Raw genomic sequence first — 19,329 nt, 5'->3', positions numbered from 1 at the left:
GCTTATATGCAGGTGCGCTTTATAGTCCGAAAAGTATGGTAACTTAATTGATGACTAAGTCCGACTCACCCTACAAGCAGAAAAAAACCGGAAAGAAAAGTTTGTTTGTTTATGCCAGTGTGATTTTGTGTGCATATGAATGATGTTTACCTAGTGCCATCCTGTGCGCTGCAGTTGATGTCCGCCCCGTAATCCAGCAGGTGTTGGACTATGCTGAGCCAGCCGCGGGCGCACGCCTCGTGCAGAGCGCAGTATCCGGCGTAGTCTCTGTGATTCACCTCACTTACTCGGTTTTCCAGGCAGTACAGCACCACCTCCTAAAGAGAGCCAGCACAGAGGGAGAGAAGGGTTTAATGCGTGAGATTGGGAGTGCTTGGATTTATATGTGGCGACAACCCAAGCAACACACGAGCAACACACGAGTCAGCCGGAGCAGACGCAGACGCAAACAGTCCTTCCCTTTACAGTTCCTGTGGGGGAGAAATGAAGGAAAGGAGGAACCGAGTGTGTTCCTGTGCTGGACACACACACACTCACAAATGCTCCGTATTACTAGAGCTGGCGCCAAAACACATTGAGGAGACTAAGTGTGACTCAACTGCATTTAGCCTGCCAGACTCTGCTTGTGCATGTGCAAGTGTGTGTGTGTGTATGTGCGTGCCATGGTTGGGACAGGACGCCGCTGTTGCAGCCAGTTAGGATGGCTGGGATGTGAACACAGCATAATGGAAGCGGAACAAAGAGATTTCATAGAGGCGCTCAAGAGCTGGAAGCGTTTCCTCTGGTCTCGGGCTGTGACAGTTGGGCATCCAGCACTAAGTAGTCAGACTGGTTTTTATTGGACGTGAGCGGTGTCTGCTGTTACCAAACAGAGACCAGACAGAGAGATATGCAGACGTCCAGCAGTGTGTGGAAATAGGGCCTGTCAAACAAGTGTGTGTTTCAACACTGTGGGAATGTGTTTTTATCTGTGTGGAAACGCAACTTAGTGTGGAACTGGCAGCAGTATTTGCAGACCTTTGGAAAAATAAACAGAAAATACCTAATTTGAATATTTGTAATAATGTAATGTGTGAATGCAAGACTCATACATCCTGACACACTCATACTCCGTCCTGCTAACAGTTCTGTGCCAAGGGGAGGAAAGCTGCTCATCTGAACCTGGGGAACGACTCCAAACTTCCATTTCTATGCTAATTCGAGCCTGCCTTCGAGTCCAAGTATTTATCTCTCTCTCTTTCTCCCGCTCTCTCTCTTTCAGCACAGGGCGGATGGAGGGAGGAAGAGGGATGGAAAGACAGTCGGCGAAGAGAAAACAGGCTGACAGAGGGATAAGACGAGGGCTGGAGAGAGGACAGAAGAACGGGAGAAAAAGAGAAGCAACACCCCAACAGATGACAGATTAATGAATCTGTGGATGAAATCTGCCGGGGCTGTCCTCTGGGCTGCAGCTGATAATAACAAGAGATGAAAGGGTGGTAGTGCGAAGTGGGCTGGGGGGGGTAGTGAGAGGAGCGAACGGAGGAGAGTCAATGAGAAGTGGGGCCGAGAGAAAAGAAGTGAGCAAGTGTGAGCAAGAAAAAGTGCGAGAGAAAAAGATAAATGGGGGGGGGGGGGGGGGGGGGGGAGTGGGACATCGCTCCAACTGGTTTTCACTCGCTGCCAACACTCTGTTTGCCTGCTGGAGAGAGATTCAGGAGCGCTGTGCTGAAGCTCCCCTCTGGGGGATTCCACTCGCTCTCAGTGTGTGTGTGTGTGTGTGTGTGTGTGTGTGTGTGTGTGTGTGTGTGTGTGTGTGTGTGTGTGGATCTGTATGAGAGAATGAGAGCAAGTGTTGGAGAGACTGACGGGTAGAGTGTCGATATGCAGCTTGCCTAAGTGTGTGTGTGTGTATGTGTGTCCGTACGTACGTGTATTTCTGTGCCGCTGACGAGTATGTGTGTGTGTGTGTGTGTGTGGCTGTGGAGGCGTAGCGCTAAACCTCCGAAGCCGTGTTTAATATCGCTGGGAGAGAGCGAGGAGCTTAACACGAGAGCCCCGGCTTCCCGCCACACACACACACAGAAACACACACTCCTCCGCAGTAAAATGAGACACCACTCCCCCCTCCTCTTTCCCTCCGTCCTCTAATCTCCCTCTCTAGAATGCTTCCCTGCGCTCGCCTGCAATCAATGCATCACTCAGACATTTAACCCCTTATAGCGCTGCCTTGTATGTGCCTATAATACAACAGATGTGTGTGTGTGCGTGTGAGAATTTAAATGCGCATGACATGTGCAGGTAATGCATGAATGGCTCTCCATGTGTGATAAAGAGCCAAACGTCTAAGCAGTGAGTTTTTGATGCCTGCCTTGACAAGTGCAGCGTGTTGATGTTCGTGTGTTTGTGAATGTGTTTGTGTAAGAGCCAGCCTGCTGTTGAATGACTGCTAGGGTGACAGTGGAAGCCACATAATTAGGGATGTCCCGATCACCTTTTTTTGTTCCCGATCCGATTCCGATCATTTGATTTTGACAATCTGCCGATACCGATTTTTCCCGATCCGATCTTTATGCAATGCATTAAGAGAAAAAAAAGGTAACAGATAACGGCTGGTCATCCAACGCGATGAATTCAGCTATCTTGGCTGTTATTGTGTTGGCCTTTTCACTGTTCTGGGGCAGTTTCTCTTTCCTTTTGAAAGTCTCTGAAAGTGTCGGTTGTTTCAGTGCCGTTCCCTGAGTGGCCGCTGTGTACTCGTCGTGTTGTTGTTGGTGTTTGTTTCTCAGGTGGCGTATTAGATTGGTCGTGTTGAACGTAGCTCTGTTCTTTCCACCACGCGGAACCTCCTTCTTGCAAACATTGCATCTGGCTGTTACACTGCCTTCGCTTTCAATTTTATAATACTTCCAAACTCCTGACATTTTCTCTGTCCCGACTCCCGAGTCACCAGCTGAACGTAGCCTCTCGTTAGCTTACTGCTACTATTAGACACTGCGCCCACTCTGTTGCCAGCTTTAAGAGGAATAAGCAACCAGGTCTGAAAACAAGCCCAAAGAAAGCAACACATACATGATGTTGTGTAATTTTAAACCAAAACTAAGGCCTCAGGATGACTTTAAGACGTGAACATGGTCATTTTTGTTTTGTAACATTAAATAAAATAATAAAAATATTTTATAAAAGAAAAAAATTCCCGATCCCTGATTTTTTTCTCCCGATTCCGATCTTTTGAAAATCACGTGATCTGGGATCGGAGCCGATCACGTGATTTTCAAAAGATCGGAATCAATTTTAAACCAAAACTAAGGCCTCAGGATGACTTTAAGACGTGAACATGGTCATTTTTGTTTTGTAACATTAAATAAAATAAAAATATTTTATAGAAGAAAAAAATTCCCGATCCCTGATTTTTTTCTCCCGATTCCGATCTTTTGAAAATCACGTGATCGGCTCCGATCCCCGTTCACGTGATCGGATTATCTCTACCCATAATGTAACTGCTAGTGGAAGCCCCATAATGTAACCATCACATATACGGTTAATTCATCTCACACTGACAAAAGAAAAAGAGACCGGTTTTCACTTGTAATATTCAGTCAAAATAAATTAATCCAGTCACAAACTAAAACTAGCTATATTTAACTGTTCTGGTTATACCATAAAGCGTTGCTACATTAATTGTAAATATCCTTGCCTATGAGTGTTTGAAAGCTTGGTGATGTAGACTTAGGGCTAATTGCCAAACTACTGTTGATAGCGAAACAACTGCTAACATGCTATACACTACTGCAGCTAGCACAATGTTACATTTTTTAATAATACCAGTCAGCAAAATAGCTAGCTGGCTAATCGCTTTCTAAAAAACAAGCTAATTGTTAGCTAAAAACAGTTAAAAGCTAAAAATGGGGAATTGAAGATGATGTATTTGCCCACTGTGTCTCCGGATTAAAATTGTAGAGTTACATGTATGATATTCGATGGGTTGACACAGCGAAGGATAGTTTTCTGTTTCATGAAAGGTCAATATTCTCAAGACTGTTGTCGCAAATGTGCGAGTCAAAGTTCACTACAGTTACATTTGAAAAGTCAGTGTGGATTTATTTCAGAAGCAAATCCACTAAGTGCAATGAGTCTGGTCCTAGGGGTTGCCATCATAGATGTTGGTCTGACTAAGGCTCTGAACATGCAATCTAATCTTCCTCTTTGCCGGGATCATACATGGATTTAAGAGGGAAAATCAGAAGTGATTCATGTGAGGAGAATAAATGACAGATTGCACCTTTATCTGAGCTTTCAATTGGCAGAGCTGAGGGGCCCCGGCACGAGGGGGAGAGGGATGAAGACATCCGCAGAATCTCTCCTCATTACCATTTCAAATGCTCAGAGAGCGAGGCAGACGAGGGAGAGAGAGAATAAAAGGGGAGTGAGCGAGGGGAGGAAGAAAGAGAGAGTGGGCTTTCATGTGCAGAGGCACGGATCACAAAACTAAACGAACATGAAATATGCACGTGTCGGCCGGGCATCGAGAACAGCACAGAGTAGTGCGTGTGTGTGTTTAATGACATGCATGTGTGCATGAGGTGATTCCGCATGTGCAGGTCTGTACAAGAAAAAGGACGCCTGTTCATTTGCTTACAACCGCTGTTTCTCTGTATGAGTGTGTTTGAGTGTGTGTGTAGTGAGCATGTAGGCTATGTGTGTGCGCAATTCTGAATTTGCATGTGCAGGTCTGTGTGTGTGGGCGTCAGCAGCGAGTGTGGAGAGTCGTCGCTGTGTGCAGCATATGGAGAGGAACACGTCAGGATGCCTGTGCATGTGCTTATTGGGACATAACGCATTTCTCGGTGTGTATTTGTGTGTGTGTGCGCTCGTAATCAGCATGAGAGCTGTGGGTGTGTGTGTGTGCCTCTGTCTCTCAGGCCCTCATATCTCTCTGCCTGTGTGTGATAAGCCCAGAGCTTGCGGCGCTAAAACACCAGCGCGAGACAAGCGCTCTGTGCGTCTACAGGCTTGTATGCAAGTGTGTGTGTCGGGCGGTATGCATAAATTGGTGTGTCTCTGCGCACGTCTGAGTGTGCGAGTGTGTATGTGTGTGTGTGTGTGTGTGTGTGTGTGTGTGAGTGAGCCCCAGGGGTCTGCCCCAGGCTTATCACACACAGGCAGTGAGAGACGAGCTTCCTGAGAGAGAGAGAGAGAGAGAGAGAGAGAGAGAGGGGGGGAAAGAAAGGAAGGGAGGGAGGGAGCGAGGAGGCGGGGGTGTTGTTTGCGCAGCGGTCAGCGCCTTGTTTGTGTAGTCTCAGGTTTTCTCCTCCCTCCTCCCTCCTCCCTCCTCCCTCTCTCCCTCTCCACACGCGGAGCGCAGGAAGGGAAAAATGCGAAGGGGTTCGGAAATAAAAGAGGAGAGGGAGGGAAAAAAAACGTTCGAGAGACGCATAAATCAGAGAGACGAGCCAGCTTCTCTCCAGCACGGCTGACTGAACCCTGCTGCTGCGCTGCACCCTGTGCATGTGTGTGCGCGCACGTGTGTGTGCGCGTGTGTGTGTGTAAGCAATGGAGAAAAACAGCCGCCGCCACTGCTAACCACAGTCACCACGGCACATTAGAGGGCCATTAGAACGCGATTATACTCCCAGTGCTTACCTCTCATTCACACTCTTGCTCTCACACTCTGACTCACACATAATCACAGACACACACACACACACCTCATCATCATAAATGTGTACAACAAACACACAAAACCATAAAGCAACCGGTTAATGAGCAACAAAAGATACACACACCTATTTACAGTTCTGTGAAGATACCTCTGCTGGTGATAAAACTGATCACGTACACACCCACACACCCACACACACGCACACGCACACCCACACCCACACACCATCAGAGGTGAGTGACTGTCGGGTGGACACATCACAATCTGCAGCTCAAGTGGCATAAAAACCATTTGGATCAATAAATCAATTTGTCAAATCTGTCAACAACGAGGGAGACACGCTCAGGCTCATAAACAGGAACACAAGGGACGATGCGAGCGAGACAGCGGGACATCCAACTTTAATTAAAAGCTTTCCGGGCAATTGGAGTTGTGAGATTCAGGAGAATATACACCGGTCTCATTCATTCTTGCATGTGTGGAGAACGAGCGGATCTGGTTTCGGAGCGAACGATCGGAAGCTACACAAAGAAAGAAAAAAAACTCCCGATGCTGGAGAGGCAGCGAGCATCAGTCTCCGTATAATGATCCCACCGATCCCTCATGCTGTCTGCGCACGCACATGCTTGTGTGTGCGTGCCTGCGTGTGTCACACTTCGCCTCACGGAAAATTAATGAGATGTGAGAGCGGAGCGAGGCAAGAGGAGGGGAGGGAGTGTGTGTGTGTGTGTGTGTGTGTGTGTGTGTGTGTGTGTGTGTGTGTGTGTGCTCGCAGGGAGGAGGAGGAAGAGGGGTGCCAACGACAATCTGAGTCACAAAGAGAGGAAGAGAAAGAGTGCCGAGAGGAAAAAGGGGGGGGGGGGGGGGAGAGAGCAGAAACCTGAGAGAGAAAGAGAGCGTAGCGGGCAAGAGGAGCAACACAAAAAAAAAGATGGAGTATGCAGAGAACAAAGCGTGAGTAAGGGTGACATAGAAGGAAATGATGCAAAAAGCAAGAGTTAGCTAGAGAGGAAGAATAGGACAGATGCAAGAGAAGAAAAAACTATTTTGAAAAGAAGAGCCGAGTTATGTCTGCCAGAGTCACAGACAGGAACAAAGTAGAGGGAGAAAATGAGCTCAATTTAAGAAGAGAGAGAGAGGGGGAAGATTTGCAAGTGACGATGAAGTGTAAGAGTGTAAAATGTGAAGAGCGAAAGAGATGAGGGAGGGCGACTACGAGGAAAGCCTATTACCTCGTAGCCGAGCCGCGCAGCTCTCTGGAGCAGAGTCTCTCCGGCGTTCTTGTTCACGATTAGCCGACGAGCCTCTGGCGGGATGGGGCGCACCGCGGGGGGCTCAGCAGGGGGGGTCCGGTGTACTCCCACCAGCTCGGTGGCGGCGCCACACGCTCTGCTGTTCACCTGGGGCTGCAGGCAGGGCGGACAGAGCATGGCGGGGGAGCAGGGCTTGACTGGAGAGCAGGGATAATGATTAGGAGAGGCAGCTCCCTTCCTCGGAGCGCCGCGCTGATCACTCAGCTGGGGAGAGAGAGAGAGGGGCAGAGCGAGTTAGAGCCACATCGCAGACTGGACACACATGGACGCTCAAGAGCACATGTTTGAAATTATTCACACGGTCGAGATGCGTGTATATTAATTTAAACTCACTCAAGTGTGTTGATTTTTATAATGAAGCAAATAAAACGTTTTTTATTAAAGTATGACTTGTCAATATTAGGCCAAAAATACATCCAGAAATAATTGTTAAATTAAGCTCAATTTATATTCTCAGCAAAAAAACAATTCCTCTAGTCTTAACATGCTTTCTGAATTATAAATACTACTAACATATAACTTAAAATAAAGATCCATTTGTCTATTTGGATGAGTACTGTATTGAAGACAGGACGCATCATTGAATAACCCACACGCACACTGCTTTCACACCAACTGTTCACACCCCAAACGCAGCACTTTTCTTTAACCGCTAAACCAACAGAGCCCTCGCAGCGCAACACAGGAGAGAAGGAGCTGCCTGCCTGCCTGCCTGCCTGTGTGTGTGTGTGTGTGTGTGTGTGTGTGTGTGTGTGTGTGTGTGTGTGTGTGTGTGTGTGTGTGTGTGTGTGTGTGTGTGTGTGTGTGTGTGTGTGTGTGTGTGTGTGTGTGTGTGTGTGTGTGTGTGTGTGTGTGTGTGTGTGTGTGTGTGTGTGTGTGTGTGTGTGGTGTGTGTGTGTGTGTGTGTGTGTGTGAGTGAAGTGCGTGCCCTCTCAGTGGAATTCCATGTCGAAGCAGCTGTCAGGCTGAGGAGGAGCAGGGGCGGAGAGCAGCGCGGGCGGAAAACAACTAGCCTTCTTTTTTTTCCCCCTCTTCTGAACTCCGGCACTTCATACGCCCGACCATGGCTGCCACATTCCTCAGTGTGTGTGTGTGTGTGTGTGTATGAGGGAGTGTGTGTGTGTATAGGCAGCCTTGTGCTCGCCGCTGAGTGCGATGTCTAATTGCTCAGGGGTTTTGTTGTTATGTCAGGAATGCTCTCCAACACACAGACACTCACAGCACTGGCACGCACTCGCACACAGAACAGCGTCGATGACACACGTTCCACAATTAAGGCCAGAGACAAACATGCATTCATGCAGGCGCTCCGCAGGGAGTCGATAAGGGCACAAGGAGGTCAAAGCTCCAGCAGCCCTCTAAACATTGTAAACATACTTCCTTCCTCTCTCCCTCCCTGCCTCTCTCCCAGCTGCATAATCAGAGGCGCCGACAGGCATACTGAAACAGACTCCGCTGCTGCTAACATCCAGACACCCTATCAGCGCTCACCTTGTCATCCTCAGCTGCTCCCAGATCAGCCGCGCAGCGCTGGCCTGGGCTGTTAGGTGTGGCCTCTTTCCGTTTCTCCCGCTCCCGCTGACTGGTGTGTTTGGTTTTGCACGGCCGCTTGCCCTTGGGCTTGTCCGTGTCACTATGGCGACGGGGCTTGATGGGAGGGGGGCCTCCCACGGACGGATCTGGGGCCGGAGAGGGGGGGCCCCTCCTCGGCTCCTTGAGGCCACGGTCACCTGAGAAGGGGCCCTGCGGGTGAGCTCTGTCCTTCAGTTGGCCGGGGGGAAAGGGAGAAGCAGCTACTCCTGGAGGAGAGGGGGGAGAGAGAGAGAGAGGGAGAGTGAGCGGCTGATAGTGCGAGATCTCAGTGAAAGGGGGAGGATGGGAAGGTATTGCAAGGCCATCTCTCACCCTCTGTTGGTTTATTAATGAGCGCACAGAGCTGTCTGGGAGCGCAGCATGCCTGCTCGCTCAGGAAGGAAAATAATTTAAAAAATAACACACACTCAAACACCCTCATAGTAACTTGCGCACACTCATTCACTGCAGCAAGGACACTGCTATGAGTAATCTCCTTAAACAAATGTGGCACTGTCTGGTTTCAGCCTCTTATGTTACATGTTTACACGGGGAGAAAAACCTGCCCTTGAAACCACAATGTCAAAATGCTGCTAAATAGCCAAATGGAAATACATTTCCTCCTAACGATTATTCAAAAGCATTTCAAACTACTCAGGAATGTGGGCTATGAGATTAAACAGTCCATTATATCAGCCCTAGTTTGAGAAACAATTCAGTTCAATTATATATTTGGCTATTGCCTAAATACACAGCCACTGTCGATGTAACCACTGTTGCAAAAGTGGCCATATATTTCAAATACGAGATCCGATTCGATTAGTGAGTTCCTGAAAAAAATAAATGTAAGAAAAGACAGACCACAGCCCTGACGGACACAAAGTCGACTAACCGCATTCATTGTAAAACATGGCTGTTGCCAGGGTGATATTATCTAGAAAAAGGTGAAAGCTAATTTCACTGTGTGGTTCTGGCAGGAAACATAAAACCAAAATATCCCCTGCTTTATTCACTTCCTTTAATCTCTCTCCTGCTCTTTTATTCTCTCTTCGTCTGTGCCTCCCTGTCAGTTTGGGCGCTCGAAAAAGGGAAAGCCCTGGTTTTAATAAGTTATCGCCCCTCCCCCCCACACCCACACACACACCCTCCCTTTCCCTGTGACTTGTCATGAGGGGGGAAAAGAAAGAGAAAAAGCATTGATCACACATTAGTCACACTACACCTGCCCACGCATATCTCCACCAGCCACTTCCCTCATTCTCACTTTCATGGTTCTCTCAGAGCCTGCCGACGACCAGCTGAATAAAAAGCCCCAAACCGCAGGGGGTTGGGTATTTTCGCTATTTTAGTCCCCAGGACCCGTTTCTGATTCCTCAGCTTTTTTTTTCTGGCAGGAGGAAGTATTCTCCACCTCATTTCCTTTTCCCCCTCCCAGAAGGCTCACGGGAAATCCCCCCCAAAGTCAGCCCGCTCAACAAGAAAGTGAAACGTGAGCCAAAGATAGATTTCCGTTACCCTAGCTGAACTCGGAGATACAGCAGCGGTTTGCACGGCTGGCGGTTCATTCTTACCATTAAGTAGCTTCTCGCAGCCCCACTTCCTGTTGATCTCGGCTCTGTGCGCTGCGGCTCGGTCCTCCGGCTCCCCAGGCCTAGCTTTGCGTTCCCGTATGCTCTGGACCGGGGTGATCAATCGTTGCTGGGGCCACAGCCGCTCCTGTTTGATCAGGCAGCTGTCGGGGGAAGCTGCGCCGGCGGTGGGCTTGCTGAGTCGCAGCCCCTTCAGCTCGATGCAGACCTTGAGCTTCCGGACCTCGTCGTCATCATCTTCATCAGGACTGGCCTGCTCACGCTCATCTGAAGATAAACAAAACACAGAATTAGCTTTTTTCTCTCATATCAAAAGTGTTGTTTATGTTGTTATGTCTTCTTGTGGAACCTACTGCTGCAGGTCTCCCTTGAAAAAGAGACCATTGATCTCAATGGGATTTTACCTGGATAATTAAAGGTTTTGAATTGAATTGAATATGGAACTATATTGCCTAAAGGTGTAAAAACCTTGCAATGTTGGTATTTTTCAAGTCTTTTTATCTAGTTAAAGATTAGATAGAAGACAATTCTCATCCCTCACAAAGGTTTTCACTCTTTCGGAAGACGCTACTCTCACCTTGTGCACACAACACTATTCAATGTACACACCTACTGACCTGCAGACAACCGTGCACACAGACCATTAATCACTAGTTTCTTATGGCTTGTAAAAACCCACATTAGCCTTACATTAAACACAAATGCAGGAAGCTGGAGAACAGACAGATTGCGGAGAAAAATGGAGGAAGACAAGGCAAGAATCGGGCGGAGAAACAAAGCAATAACGACTGAAGAAGCAGAGGGAGGGCTCTCCCCCTTGAAATTCACAGGGGAAGGGTATTTGACTTGTCTGCCAGTGCCGGGGAGAGCAAGCGCAATACGGCATGCCAGAAAGAAAAAAAAAAAGGGAAAAGGAAACCCAAACAGATGAGGAGAAAAAAGAAAAGGAGATGAGAAGAAAAGAGCAGCTTTGAAGAGAGTGGGTAAGCGCAGCGGAGGAACGGGAGAGCTGAGAGAAGAGAGAGAGAATGGCTGTCCCTCTTCCTCGCTTCTCCCTCGCACTCCGCTCAAAGGCAGGATTAAACACTTTTCCGAGCTGGCTGCCACACAGAGCGAAAGATGGGACAGAGAGTGGTAAGGGGGAAGAGAGCGGGGGTTGTGAGGGAGCGGGTTTAAGGTGGAATTGATTGGGAAGAAGCAAAAGAAAGAAATATGTCCTTAAAAAGAACAAGGGATGAGACCCGGCTCAGCAGAACACGGGATGAAGGGGAAAGAACGAGCGGAATTAGAAAGACGCCCGGAAAGCAGATGAAAAGAAAGAAGGGAGATGAAAGTGTGTTTGACGTTGCATGTTGAAGAAAGTCTCACCTGTAGAAATCCTGGCTCTTTTCTCGGGGTGGAAGACCCTTTCTGCTTCCTCCCACTCGGAGTCCTCCCGTTCGGCCTTGAGGCAGAGCTGGCGTTTCCTGCTGGCTCCGAAGCCGGGGCTATGCTTCTCCTCGGGGAACCCTTTTGCTGGTGTCAGAATGGGGGGCAAACAGTGACCTCCTTCTAGCTCCCTCTTCACCTTCCTGACTCCATCGTTTAGCCCTTCTTGCCCGGCACCTCTGGCCCCCTCTCGGGCCCTATGCCCTGGGGACAAAGGCTCGATCTGGCCCCCACACCTCTGGAGGACTGGAACTCTGTTGTTTGCGTACGCCGGCGACAGGACACCTGAGCAGAGCGAAAGGGACAGACGGATGGAAATATGGGCAGGGAGGAAGAAGGGGGAGGGGGTGTGGGCAGGGGCAGAAATAAGCAAGAGAAGATGAAAGGGAAGGGAATGCAGACAGACAGACCACAAAGCAGACAGACAGAAAGAGAGCAGGGGGGAGACAGGGTGGGGGGGGGTTGACAGAGGGAGAGTGCCAGTTAAACACTATCCAGCTTTTATTCCACTTTAAAGACAGGCAGTAAAACTTTGATGGGGTAAAGACTTTTTAATCTGATGTGAGCCGAGCCAATGGGCTGACTGGAGCGGCAGGAAAACATCCTGTGCACCCGCTGCACACGACGACTCCTATCCCCCCCCCTCTTTCCTCCCCCACGGCATGACCGCACCACACCCTTCTCACACTGAGCGTGACTCTTTCTCCCCCCCCCCCCCCCCCGTCTCCTCGACTCCCTCTCTGTCTCTCTCCATGCCATAATTAGGCTCGCACGTCAGCCGCGGCCTCGCTCCAACACACAGCTGGGCTCCCGGCCAACCTAACTAACCCCCCCACCCTCCTCCCCTTCCTCCCTCCCTCTCTTTCCGTTGCGCTCTCCCTTCCGCTTTCACCCGCTAGCTCTCCCCCCCCCCCTGCTTTCACTCTCTCTCTCACACTCACGCAATCTCTGCCCCTCCTTCTCCCCTTACCCTCCCTCTCGATCGTCTCTCCGCGCAGATAAGCACAAAAGACTTCTTGAAAATAAAACTCCCCCCCTCAGTGTCTCTCTCGCTGGCTCCTTCGCTTGCACTGCTGCTAGCTTGAGTGCACGAATGTGTGTGTGTGTGTGTGTGTGTGTGTGTGTGTGTGTGTGTGTGTGAACGATTCGAGTCTGTGTGTGTGGAAGAGCGTGTCTTTTTTTAGAGTGACCCGGTCTTGCCTCAGCATTTGCTGCAAGTGCACGCGAGTGTGTACGCGCACCTATTGTTTGTGTGTTCCTCTCCAAGTGTTCATTTGCAGAGTGGATGCGTGTGTGTGTGTGTGCGTGCATTACGAGTGTGTTTGTGTGTGGTGCTGGGTTACTCACCCTCCCTCTCTTCCCTCCTGGTGGTGTGTTGGCAGTGTTCCAGCACTCGCTCTCTGCGCTGGCCGTCTGCCAGCTCCCGTCCTGCTGCCGAGGCAGACACACACACACCGCCGCCCTCCTTCTCCTTCAGCTCCAGCTCCGAGAACCGCATCATTGCCCGCTGTGCGCACACACACACACACACACACAAATGCAGAGAAAACCCATGAAAACCACTCATCTTCTGCCCACGCCGCACACAGACCTCTCTAAGCCTCAATCTGGCCTCAACAGCTACAGAAGCAAATATTGCGTCATAAATCACATTGTCTTAAATTCAAAGAAAATGCCAAAGAAATTAAACCCACACACACACACACACACACACATATACACGAACGCACACAGGACACAAAAAAAAAAAGGTAGACAGATAAATCACAAGCATGGCATCAAGACACAGATTAGACTACTGCAGCCACTGTGAGTCCATGCACTCTGGGCATTAAATCCTGGCATCTCCCTTCCTGAAACATAAACATGGCTAGGAAACATATACATCTAAGCCTTGAGGCAGAGAGAGGAGATGAAAAAGAGGAAAGAAGAGAGTGGGGAAAAAAGAGGTGTGCAGCGATACAGAGTACAAAAGGAGACAGAGCCCATCAGAGGCAGATGTGATAAGAAATGTAAAGAACTGACCTCCCAGTTAGCTGCAGGTTGACTTATATTACTCCCCTCTCGTGATAAGACTTCCATCTAAGCAATTAGAATGGGGGGGCTCAATATATCTGTCCATCATTTCATCTTGTTTTATGAATTTATGTCATGTTTCTCCACAAGTTTCTTTACACACAATAGGCAGCCACAATCCCACAAAATAACACAATCAAATCAAAGTGACTCAACAGGTCAATTAACACTGCATCAAAAGTATCAAATCATTTCTGAACGGCATGAATGACACATTTGCAAAAAGAGAATCAAAACAATATGATCATTTGTTTAAGCATGATTGATACTGGTAATTCAGTTTTAGCTGTCTCAGTGAATTTTCTTTCAAACAAGACTCCCACATCTCATTTCTTTTTTTTTACATGTCCAGAAATAGAGCGTTTGATATTTTTGTGTTGCAGCTGTGCATTGACAAGCATGACACAGACAAAACCACAGTTTTCTAGGGCACATTCACAACATAGACAGACATGTGCAACCTATTAAGATATCTGCCTCTGAGGCCAGTGGATAATATAGCATAGGGTTTGTTTGTGTTTCTATGCTGAACATTGAGCACATAAGAAACCAGAGATAACCGTCTACAATAAATAGTGTGGGTCTGTAGAGCAGGGGATGAAGGCGTGGGACTTTGCTGTAATTGTGCGTTTATAAATGTAATTTGATGCGTGTTAGGAGAGGGGGTCTTTTAGCCAATCGGGTGAGGAGAATTATGACCTTGGACAGCAACCAGGCAGGGCAACATGGGCCATCAGGGGAAGGGTTAAGGGGGAGATCGACTAGCGGGTGGGGGCATGCAGGAAGCCTAAGAGGAACCCCAGACAGGGCAGCTGCTGGATTTGAAGCCTACTGCAAGCCCTCCACTGCCCCTAACCTAAGGGTTAAGCATAGCCAAAGGCGGTGTGAACTGTGAGGCTGCCACAGTCATGCTCTGAAACTACAGTATATAGCTCTATAGCACAGTCAGCACTAACACATGCTTTAGCCCCAAGGCAGTCACACAAGGACAAGCACGTATACGGACACACAAAACACGCACGCACAGAAATAACCTTTACAATGAATGCTCGCTAATCAACATACAGAGAAGGCAGCCCTGGTTAACCTTTGAACTGCCCTCCTTGATAGAGGACCTCCGCTGGCCTTGCACCAGCTCACTAAGACAATGATAAACTATAAGGGGAAAGTCCAGCCTATGGCCAGGACAGTAGCATGACAGCGTTTATAGTATTCTGTGCTGTGTTGAAAATGCAGAGTATGCCAATTGCATGCAGGGGTTGTTCTACAGGCAGTTCTAAATATTGCAGCAAGGGAATTCAAAATGGCCCTTTTGGGTTTATTCCTTGGTGGGTGTCAGAATTAAAAGTATGTTTGAATGTCTGCATATAAGAAACAATTGGTCATAACGACCTCTTTTCAGCCCACCAACAACTTGAGCCAAATATATCCTGTACTTTATATACGACACACACATACACACACAGAAGAGTTAACGGCCTTACCTGCAGGGCTCTCTGTTCACGGCTCAGCTTGCTGGAGTCAGCATACAGCTCAGTGGTGACACATTTAATGCGGTCGCCAACGAAGCCTGTGGAGTTAGCGATCCTCTTGGCCAGACTTGATCTACGAGAGCCTCTAGGTGAAGACAGACCATCCTCTTCATCGTCCTCATCCCCTTCTCCATGAGACTCCCCTAGGTCGACAATACTGTCTTCCTTTTCAGTCTCCCCTTCATACACTCTCTCTTCCTTCACCACATCTATGAAGTGTTGAGAAGAGTGAAGAGCCCGGATGTCTCTGTCCCCTTTGTGTTTACCAGAGCTGCGCTCCCCAGATGTGCGGGCACAGCGCAAGGTGCTCTGGTCTTGGTCTTCAACTTCAGGGCTTGGGCTCCGCTCCTCTGAGCTCTCCTCTCCTCGGGTGAACGGCCCTGGAGAATTTGGCAACATGCTAGATATTCCCCCAGGACAGCCCGTCTCCTGGAAAACGTTTGGTTTCCCAAAGGGCGTTTCTGGGTGTCTATCAGAGTGATTGGGCTTCAGGATTGGGCTTCGTCCCGAGTGGATTGGATAAGGATGGGAAAGGTGGGGTTGGTGTTTTAGCTCATAGTCAGTCTTTGTCAGATGTTGGTTACTATGACAACATTCATTTTGGTTAACCTTGCTGCTGGTCTCAGCGGAGGGCTGTTTGTGGACTGTTGGGGTAGACTCAATATCTGTGTCTGAATGTACAAGGTCGATGCAGACAATCTTTTCTCTGAATGTTGAAGAGGATGTTTTGCTATGATTGCGACTCTGTCCTTCCTTATCAGACTTTATTTGGCTTCCTTCACTCATCTCTTTCCCAATGTTGTGATCTCTGTGGACTCTGCCTTCTTCGACAGCTCCCCGGGATTTCTCCTGTCCCCGGTGCTTCAAAGTGGCCTCTCCTCTTTCTGCCAGCTTTTCGGAGGGAGTGTGCATCAGGGGATGGGCCATCTCCTGTGTGTTATACGTGAGGTATTCCCCTCCTGGACCAGCTGGGAGGTTGTGGTAGGGTAAAGGGTGTTTTGCCAAGTGGGTTGGGTAAAGGCTGTTGCTGCCCAGCAATACTGGGTGAGGGTAGACTGGTCCTTTCCCTGCAATCGGCAGGGAGTGTAGTGCCATGCCATCAGGGATGGGGTAGTGCAGGTATCGGTTGGCATAAGCCAAACTGTGGTTCAGGTAAGCGTCACTTTGAGGAAGGTAAAGGTGGCCAGGAGGGTGACCATTCTCTAAACAGGGCCTCTTGTAGGAAGACAGCTCTGGAGTCGTTCCTTCTCTCTTCTGTGAGGGCTTTTCAATCCCCTCTCTGTGGAGGCCCGGATGTTCTGAATGGCTAGGGCTGTGATTGACCCACTCACCATTGGGTTTGGGAGATGGAGCCTTGGAGCTGACATGAGAGGAGTGTTGAGTGGAGGGAACATTATGGTGTGGCTCTCCTATCCTTGGACAGGATGAGCTACGTTGCTGAGGGAGTACCCTCTCCAGACCCTTTTGTTTGATGACAGAGGGTGAGGAGCCTTTGGCCTGTGAAAGGCCCAGGTCTCCGTTAGGCCTTGGAGAGGGGGGCTGGCCGGGTGTGTGCTGCGTACGGGAAGGGGAAGGGCTAGGTACAACCCAGGAGGAGTGTAAAGTGCTGATCATTTCTGGCCTCTCAGGGACCTTTGAAGAAGTGCTGCTGACCACAGAGTGGGGGTGGGAGGAAGGAGAGAGAGACAGGTTTTCTTTTAGAAGCTCCCGATTAGGAGGCAGTCCATATCGTGCGCTTGATGGTATAGCGTCCATTTTAACTGGGAAACCATTGGGAGCCAACCCAAACTCAAGCATTCTTCCAGACAAATCCAAGGGCTTCTCTGGCAAGTCTTTGGTTGCTTTGTGTTGGTGAGCTGGCTTCTCACAATTGGCTTTTGAAGGGGACCTGCTATGTCTCCTCTCAACCCCTGCACTTCTTTGTTCCCCGTCTCTTGGCCTAGATTTGTGGGGGCTAGGTCGGGCAGGAGAAGGCTGCTCTGCTGCCATGCTGCTTACAGAGAATGGGTGAGGAATGGACTGTGTGGATGAGGATGATACTGATGCAGCTGATGAGGTGGCTGGGTGTCCTATCCTAGCGACTGCTCTTTGTAAATCCAGTGAATTGTCAATGAGTGTGGGAGGAGGGGGGGGCTGGGGTTGGCGGGAAGACGCATGAGGAGAAGAATCAGTAGGCAGACTATTATTATTCCCACCATTGGTGCCACTAGTGCTACTGGTATTATTGTTGTTGCTAGTAGTCTTCCTAGAGGGAGGTCTACTTGGTCTGCTGCTCCTGCTTGGGGAGCGGTCTCTGTCCATAGCAGCCTGGTGGTGCTGAGAATGAGGGGAAGGTTGGTGAAGCTGCTGTGCAAACTGAGGCGTAACACCGAGCCCCTTGTCCTGGCAGTGTACCAGTGAAGTGGGGGCCACTGTGACTGTAGGAATCCTCATAGGAGGTGCCACCATGGGAGAAGAGATGGGGGACTGAGGATAGTGAGGCATATAGTAGAGCCTCTCAGCGGCAGAGGGGTTTACATTACCAGACGCGTAGGCCAGGTGCTGGGGAAGATAGGGGTTGGGTTGGCTCATCAAGGAGGCTTTGTACATATTTAGAGCCGCGTACTTGGATGTGTCCATGAATGGATACATGCTCGCTTCAGGGTAGGGGCTGAGCCACGGCAGGCGGAGGTAGCCACCACCAGCACCTGCCAAGCCCAGCTCAGAGACCTTTTCTCCATGGCCTAATCTGCGGTCCAAGCCTAAACCTTCAGTTCCGGGAATCATCATAGGCTTGTGGAGTCCTGGAGGAGTGCCTTTGTAAAGACCCAGGTATCCATTACTGGGCTTACGACTGTCCAGAGGGCCATCAGAATTGTAGATGAGCTCTTGGAGACCATCTCTGTTATAAGTGAGGGGGTGTGAGGGCCCCTCTCGGCTCTTCTCCGCCGGTAGTGCTCTGATGCCTGGGTACACAACCCCTCCATGGAGACGAAGACCATCGTGCATCAGAGTGCCTCGGTCCAGCCCCATTGCTGCCAGGGGCGTTAACCTTGCATCCACCTGCAGCAAAAAGGGACGCCAGAGAAATTAATTTAACCATCATCAGATCAGTTGTGTGCGTGCACATCGTGAAACACACAACATTTCCAGGTAATGGTGACTAATGTGACAAATGAGTGTAAACGGTACTAAGACGAGCACGGGGACTTGCCATGTTTTGAGTGATGTGGTTCTCTTGTCTTAGTTCCAGGTTGGTCTGTGTCTCAGCAATGACATCACGGACAGATGTTGCCCTGTGGAGATGAACAAACGGTAAGCAGTCAGTGTCTTGGCTCGGCCACACAAACATAGATACAGACAGGCTCCGTTGTAACCCCGCTACATAAAAAAAATATCATAAGAAAAGTTATTAGGAAATCGAGCTTTGGACACTTCTGGGTCAACAAAGGCAATGTATAAAGGCAGGAAAGATAGCAGCATTGGAAGCTATTGTCAGCCTGCCTTTCACTCTCAGGCACGCAACTACACTAAGGTAGTCAGTAGAGATGAAAGCACTGTGTGGGCTCGCCTCCCCTCCCATCCGTCAACACCCCTCAGCCACCCCCCACCTTCCTCTCCCCCTCCCGTGACCCCCATCCTGCCCACCCTGTAGGCTAGACGAGCATTGTGGGGCTGCATCTATTCAGTCACGTTCCCCGCACACTGGTTTTTCTGTGCCCTCTTTGACCTGCTCTCTCGGCTGCCTTAGCCAGCGGAGCGAGGGAAGATTATACATCAGAGACCACTTCGGTGGGAGACCATTTACCGCCCGCCAACACAGAGCCACAGATCAACAAACACTCGCACCAACCAAATTCAGGCAAAAGTATAATATGCAGGAGAGAAATAGGCGATCATGTAAATTATACAACAAACCATATATTTGATGTGAGAGTGAATAAAATAAAACATGTACAAAGAAAAAGAGCATACCGACAACTGAAGTGAAAATGGTGTTTCTTTTTCTCCCTTTTTATAGACACGAGAGAAATGACTAAGCAAAAATATTAAGATCCTTTTTGTGTGAAATGTCCTTTAATGTAAATCCCGTGGAAAGCACTGGAGCATAACTGAGATGTTATTTTATGTTAAGGAGATATTGAATAACTCGCAAAACAATTGTAATCATTTAAAAGTGTTAAGAGATGGCAAATGTA

General features: G+C 49.1%; 1 protein-coding gene across 2 annotated transcripts in view; it reads right to left on the bottom strand.

The window, feature by feature from the left end:
- bcor (BCL6 corepressor) overlaps positions 1–19,329 on the bottom strand; it is a 34,572-nt gene that overhangs the window by 5,250 nt on the left and 9,993 nt on the right. The window contains exons 2-10 of one of the 2 annotated variants that reach the window (XM_034110313.1): positions 18,345–18,426; positions 15,104–18,193; positions 13,569–13,625; positions 12,891–13,050; positions 11,484–11,828; positions 10,098–10,382; positions 8,446–8,753; positions 6,874–7,158; positions 151–317 (exon numbers count right to left, since the gene is read on the bottom strand). In XM_034110313.1, coding sequence (XP_033966204.1) covers positions 151–317; positions 6,874–7,158; positions 8,446–8,753; positions 10,098–10,382; positions 11,484–11,828; positions 12,891–13,050; positions 13,569–13,625; positions 15,104–18,193; positions 18,345–18,347 — 4,700 coding nt within the window. In that variant the 5' untranslated portion in view covers positions 18,348–18,426. The remainder of the gene's footprint in view (positions 1–150; positions 318–6,873; positions 7,159–8,445; positions 8,754–10,097; positions 10,383–11,483; positions 11,829–12,890; positions 13,051–13,568; positions 13,626–15,103; positions 18,194–18,344; positions 18,427–19,329) is intronic. The other variant, XM_034110314.1, reaches the window with a different exon arrangement.

Source organism: Pseudochaenichthys georgianus, chromosome 21 (genome assembly GCF_902827115.2).
Source record: "Pseudochaenichthys georgianus chromosome 21, fPseGeo1.2, whole genome shotgun sequence".
Classification (NCBI taxonomy): Eukaryota; Metazoa; Chordata; class Actinopteri; order Perciformes; family Channichthyidae; genus Pseudochaenichthys; species Pseudochaenichthys georgianus.
The sequence above is the reverse complement of the archived record's forward strand: the minus strand, read 5'-3'. Positions and strand labels throughout refer to the sequence as shown.